Source organism: Aquarana catesbeiana, linkage group LG01 (assembly GCF_042186555.1).
Source record: "Aquarana catesbeiana isolate 2022-GZ linkage group LG01, ASM4218655v1, whole genome shotgun sequence".
NCBI classification, from domain to species: domain Eukaryota; kingdom Metazoa; phylum Chordata; class Amphibia; order Anura; family Ranidae; genus Aquarana; species Aquarana catesbeiana.
Genome location: NC_133324.1, coordinates 396,918,424 through 396,925,341, shown reverse-complemented (window position 1 = coordinate 396,925,341; position 6,918 = coordinate 396,918,424). Strand labels below are relative to the sequence as shown.

At 45.4% G+C, this 6,918-nt stretch overlaps 1 protein-coding gene across 5 annotated transcripts in view; it reads left to right on the top strand.

Moving 5' to 3' along the window:
* The first annotated feature begins 818 nt into the window (after positions 1 to 818).
* ENTREP1 (endosomal transmembrane epsin interactor 1) overlaps positions 819 to 6,918 on the top strand; it is a 134,363-nt gene continuing 128,263 nt past the window's right edge. Inside the window, exon 1 of one of the 5 annotated variants that reach the window (XM_073634657.1) lies at positions 819 to 1,947. In XM_073634657.1, the coding sequence (XP_073490758.1) occupies positions 1,582 to 1,947 (366 nt within the window). In that variant the 5' untranslated portion in view covers positions 819 to 1,581. The remainder of the gene's footprint in view (positions 1,948 to 6,918) is intronic. The other 4 variants (XM_073634650.1, XM_073634642.1, XM_073634636.1 and 1 more) reach the window with 4 other exon arrangements.

The following is a 6,918-nucleotide window of genomic DNA, read 5'->3' as shown; positions in this document are numbered from 1 at the left end:
TTAAATGCCAAACTTTGTTTTTTAAGTTTTAGATGCTTATGTGTGGCAGCTGGGTGTTAAAGCCCATGTTCCTTGCTGCCACATATGTGTGTTCTGTGGTTGGCAAGAAGTTAAAGGGGTTGTAAACCCTGGTGTTATTTCACCTTAATGCATCCTATGCATTAAGGTGAAAAAACTTCTGGCAGTGACCCCCCCCCCCCCCCGTTTTACTTACCTGAGCCCCTTTATTCCCTCGGTGGAGACGCGCTGTCCCTCTCTGCACGGAGTCCAGGCTCTTGATTGGATAGATTGATAGCAGCGCAGCCATTGGCTCCCACTGCTGTCAATCAAATCCAATGATGCCGGCGCCAGGGGGCGGGGCCGAGTCCAGCATTCGTGTCTATGGACGTAAATGCTGGACTCAGGGGCACACCCGCATGGTAACCCCCTGGGAGAGCGCTTCTCCTAGGGGGTTATGTGATGTGGGGAGGAGCCGCCAGAGCCGCTGAGGGACCCAAGAAGAGGAGGATCGGGGCCACTCTGTGCAAAACGAGCTGCGCAGTGGAGGTAAGTATGACATGTTTGTTGTTTTAAAAAAATAAAACACAAAGGTTTACAATCGATTTAAAGGCTAACTAAAGGCCAAAGTTTTTTATTTGTTTTATTTTAGATAGAGTGTAGAGGTCTGTGTCCCCGTTAGGGAGATTCACCCTCTCGATCATTATCACCAAATGTAAAAGAAAATTTCTAGACTGTAAGCTCTGACGAGCAGGGCCCTCTTATCCCTCCTGTATTGATTTGTATTGTAAGTGTACTGTCTGCCCTCATGTTGTAAAGCGCTGCGCAAACTGTTGGCGCTATATAAATCCTGTATAATAATAAGAATAATAATAATAAAAAGTTGTCCCGAGAACAGGAATTGTGGGGATATCTTCCAATGGGGACGGTAGTTCTAGTGACCCTGTGAAAACAGGAGATTCCCTTATTTTGGAGGGATATTCTCTCACTTCCTGTTGTGGCTATAGGACAGGAAGTGAAGAGAAATCTCACAGATGGCAAAAATAAAACGTGCAGGGGTTATAACACTCCTTTACCATATACAAAATGAAAAAAACAAAAACAAAATAAAAAACAAAGTTTAGCTTTTCGTGAAAAGAAGGGAAAGGCTTTCCTTGGACTAGTCCTGGATTTGGGACAGAAGTCCAGTAGTATTCCAGGAATGGTCCTCCATAGGAGAGGGAATAGGTCAGAAAAGAGGTGTTGAGCCTCCAGAGAGAAGTTGATGTAGAGCCCTGTGTGTACACATGCCAAGTATGAGTGCCAGGCACTCCCCACCCCCCTCCTAATAATCACTGGAGTTATTTTGGAACTTCCATGTCGGACTGTGGTGTGCAGGGAAGAAGAAGAGAAGGGGTGTGAGGAGGAGGAGGAGAAGAAGAAGAAGAAGAAGAAGAAGAAGGCTTCCAGGGAGGAGAGCATGCTATGGCTGGAGAGCATGCTATGGCTGGCCCATATGACAAGACGGTATTAGCTGGGCTGTGTTGTGTCTGATCAGGTTTCCAGCCTCCCCCCTCTTCCAGCACTGCTACCCTCCCCTTCCCAATGATGTCTCTGCCAGTGCTGCTTCCTGGCTCTTGTTGTCCCATGGCCGGGCTCTCGTCTTCCATGGGTAATGCAGCCTGTAGTTCTTCCCCGGGCGGGGAGCCCTCTCAGCACCGGACACGGAGGGCCCGGGGGGTACTACAACCCCCTCGATGTTCAGCCTCCCTAGGGCTGTGTCCCCCTCCTCCTATCAGCAGTAGGCGCCGAGCGGCTTCTGGACTCACTCTGCCCGGCAGACCTCTGCTCTCCCTCGGCTTGTTACAGCTCATCCTGGGCTGCTGCACTGTGGCCCTCAGTTTTGGGGCCCTGTCACTCAGCAAGAACCCCCAGATCAGGAGCTCGTGTCCTTTCTGGGCTGGCTCGTCGGTAAGTAGTCCTACCTTCATCTCACATACACAACCTTTCCTCTATGGGCCTTTGGGGTCATCTCTCCACTTGTTGGAATCAACTTTTCATGGTGAGCTGGGGACACACACAGACTTGAGGACAGACATGAGAACACACACAGACGTGAGGACAGACATGAGAACATACACAGACGTGAGGACAGACATGAGAACACACACAGATGTGAGGACAGACATGAGAACACACACAGACGTGAGGGGACACACAGACATGAGGACACACAGACATGAGGACACACAGACATGAGGGGACACACACAGACATGAGGACACACAGACATGAGGACACACAGACATGAGGGGACACACACAGACATGAGGACACACAGACATGAGGGGACACACACAGACATGAGGACACACAGATATGAGGGGACACACAGACATTAGGACACACAGATATGAGGGGACACACACAGACATGAGGGGACACACAGACATGAGGACACACAGATACGAGGGGACACACACAGACATGAGGACACACAGACATGAGGACACACAGACATGAGGGGACACACACAGACATGAGGACACACAGACATGAGGGGACACACACAGACATGAGGACACACAGATATGAGGGGACACACACAGACATGAGGACACACAGACATGAGGGGACACACACAGACATGAGGACACACAGACATGAGGACACACAGACATGAGGATACACAGACATGAGGACACACAGACATGAGGACACACAGACATGAGGACACACAGACATGAGGACACACAGACATGAGGATACACAGACATGAGGACACACAGACATGAGGACACACAGACATGAGGATACACAGATGTGAGGGGACTCACACAGACATGAGGACACACAGACATAAAGGGACACACACAGACATAAGGACACACAGACATGAGGACACACAGACATGAGGACACACAGACATGAAGGGACACACACAGACATGAGGACACACAGACATGAGGGGACACACACAGACATGAGGACACACAGACATAAGGGGACACACACAGACATGAGGACACACAGACATAAGGGGACACACACAGACATGAGGACACACAGACATAAGGGGACACACACAGACATGAGGACACACACAGACATGAGGACACACAGACGTGAGGGGACACACACAGACATGAGGACACACAGACATGAAGGGACACACACAGACATGAGGACACACAGACGTGAGGGGACACACACAGACATGAGGACACACAGACATGAGAACACACACAGACGTGAGGGGACATACAGACATGAGGACACACAGACGTGAGGGGACACACACAGACATGAGGACACACAGACATGAGGGGACACACACAGACATGAGGACACACAGACATGAGAACACACACAGACGTGAGGGGACATACAGACATGAGGACACACAGACGTGAGGGGACACACACAGACATGAGGACACACAGACATGAGGACACACAGACATGAAGGGACACACACAGACATGAGGACACACAGACGTGAGGGGACACACAGACATGAGGACACACAGACATGAGGACACACAGACATGAGGGGACACACACAGACATGAGGGGACACACACAGACATGAGGACACACAAACATGAGGACACACACACAGACGTGAGGGAACACACAGACATGAGGGGACACACTCAGACGTGAGGGGACATACAGACATGAGGGGACACACACACATGAGGGGACACACACAGACGTGAGGGAACACACACAGACGTGAGAGAACACACACAGACGTGAGGGGACACACACAGACGTGAGGGGACACACACAGACGTGAGGGGACACACATAGACGTGAGGGGACACACAGACATGAGGACACACAGACATGAGGGGACACACACAGACATGAGGGGACACACACAGACATGAGGGGACGCACACAGACATGAGGGGACGCACACAGACATGAGGGGACGCACACAGACATGAGGGGACACACACAGACATGAGGGGACACACACAGACGTGAGGGAACACACAGACATGAGGACACACACACAGACAGGGGACACACAGACATGAGGGGACACACACAGACGTGAGGGGACATGAGGACACACAGACATAAGGGGACACACACAGATGTGAGGGGACACACACATGAGGACACGCACACATGAGGACACACACACATACGAGGACACACACACACGAGGACACACACACACGAGGACACACACACACGAGGACACACACACATGAGGACACACACACACATGAGGGGACACACACGAGGACACACACACGAGGACACACACACGAGGACAAACACACACGAGGACATACACACGAGGACACACACACATGAGGACACACACACACATGAGGACGCACACACGAGGACACACACAGACATGACAGCTCAGGACTAGCATACCATCTACACAGAACTAACACACTCACATAATGTACATGCTACAGAGACCCGCATTGTTACATTGTATACAGTCACCTGAAAACTACACTGGTTTCTGCAATTATACAACAAGTGACACTTGTCATGGGTCACATAGAACAACCATCCAGAGGAGCTAGGAGGTCATTCTATCTAGAAATCTATCTTCTTACCTACCTATTAATAGCTGTTATTTATCCATCTCTCTCTATATATATATCTATTTATCCATCTCTATATATCTATTAAAATGTATCTATCTATATGCATCTATTTATATATCCATCTATATATCTATATATTAATAGCTATTTACCCATCTATATCTATCTATCTATCTATCTATCTATCTATCTATCTATCTATCTATCTATCTATCTATCTATCTATCTATCTATCTATCTATCTATCTATCTATTAATATATTTTATCTATCTATCTATCTATCTATCTATCTATCTATCTATCTATCTATCTATCTATCTATCTATCTATCTATCTATCTATCTATCTATCTATCTATCTATCTATCTATCTATTAATATATTTTATCTATCTATTTATCTATCTATCTATCTATCTATCTATCTATCTATCTATCTATCTATCTATCTATCTATCTATCTATCTATCTATCTATCTATCTATCTATCTATCTATCTATCTATTAATATATTTTATCTATCTATCTATCTATTTATCTATCTATCTATCTATCTATCTATCTATCTATCTATCTATCTATCTATCTATCTATCTATCTATCTATCTATCTATCTATCTATCTATCTATCTATCTATCTATCTATTAATATATTTTATCTATCTATCTATCTATCTATCTATCTATCTATCTATCTATCTATCTATCTATCTATCTATCTATCTATCTATCTATCTATCTATCTATCTATCTATCTATCTATCTATCTATCTATCTATCTATCTATATCACTATCTATTTATCTATTGATATAAATGTATCCCTATCTATCTATTAATATATTTGATATATCTATCTATCTGTCTGTCTGTCTGTCTGTCTGTCTGTCTGTCTGTCTGTCTGTCTGTCTGTCTGTCTGTCTGTCTATCTATCTATCTATCTATCTATCTATCTATCTATCTATCTATCTATCCCTATCAAGGCTTTTTTTTAGCTGGAACTTGGTGGAACTCAGTTCCACCACCTCTGGCTCAGGCCTTCTGTTCCCTTCTCATCGCTATCACTTTCTGCTCCCTTCTCATCGCTATCACTTGTAAACACAGAAATCCGGCTTCTGTGTTTATCAGTGACAGCTTATCTCTCAACTGCTCCCACAGATCTGATCTTCTGAGTATCTCCCACAGAGTGCAGGATGGGGAGAAGGTATATGAAGGTACCCGGGGTGCAGTGCCGATTCCTAAACCCCTACTGGATGATCTCCCTGCAAGTGATAGAGGCAGAGCCACCGCCTACAGTGTGTGGGGAGGTAGTACTAGAGCCGGTTGGGTGCTTTAACTTAATACAGCAACACAAGTAAGACATATGGAAGATAGTGGAGCTTCCAAGGGAGGGGGAAGATGGGGGTAGTGGAAGAGGGGGTTGCATGCAGAGACCAGAGCTGAAGAGGGAGATGTGAATAGGGGATGCAGAGGCAAGCAGCTGTGGAAGAAGGTGAAGTGCACCCTGAACTATGCACTCTGTACGTAATGCACTCCTGGTATTTAATGCACCTTCAAGACCCTTCCACTGTAAGTGAAATTTGACCACAACATTTGATGTGGTTTGGAGGGTGTATATGGGGGAGAGGGGGGGGGGGGATTGAAGGGTTATGGTTGAGTTCCTGCACCTATTTTCTGAGAAAAAAAAACCTGATCCCTATCCATTAATCTATCTATTTACCTATCTAATAATATCTGTCTGTCTATATACCCATGCATCGATCTGTCTTTCTGTCTTTCTACCCATACATCTATCTGTCTGTCTATCTACCTATACATCTATCTATACATCTATCTGTCTGTCTATCTACCCATACATCTATCTATACATCTATCTGTCTGTCTGTTTATCTACGCATACATCTATCTATACATCTATCTGTTTGTCTATCTATCAACCCATACATCTATCTGTCTGTCTATCTAACTATACATGTATGGGTTGCTAGATAGACAGACAGATAGCTGTATAGATAGATGTATGGGTTGATAGATAGGCAGACAGATGGCTGTCTGCCTATCTATCAACCCATGCATCTATCTATGCAGCTATCTGTCTGTCTCTCTACTCATACATTTATCTGTCTGTCTGTCTGTCTATCAACCCATACATCTATCTATACATTTATCTGTCTGTCTATCAACCCATACATCTATCTATACATCTATCTGTCTGTCTCTCTACCCATACATCTATCTATACATACAGTCAGGTCCATAAATATTGGGACATCAATACAATTCTAATCTTTTTGGCTCTATACACCACCACAATGGATTTGAAATGAAACTAACAAGATGTGCTTTAACTGCAGACTTT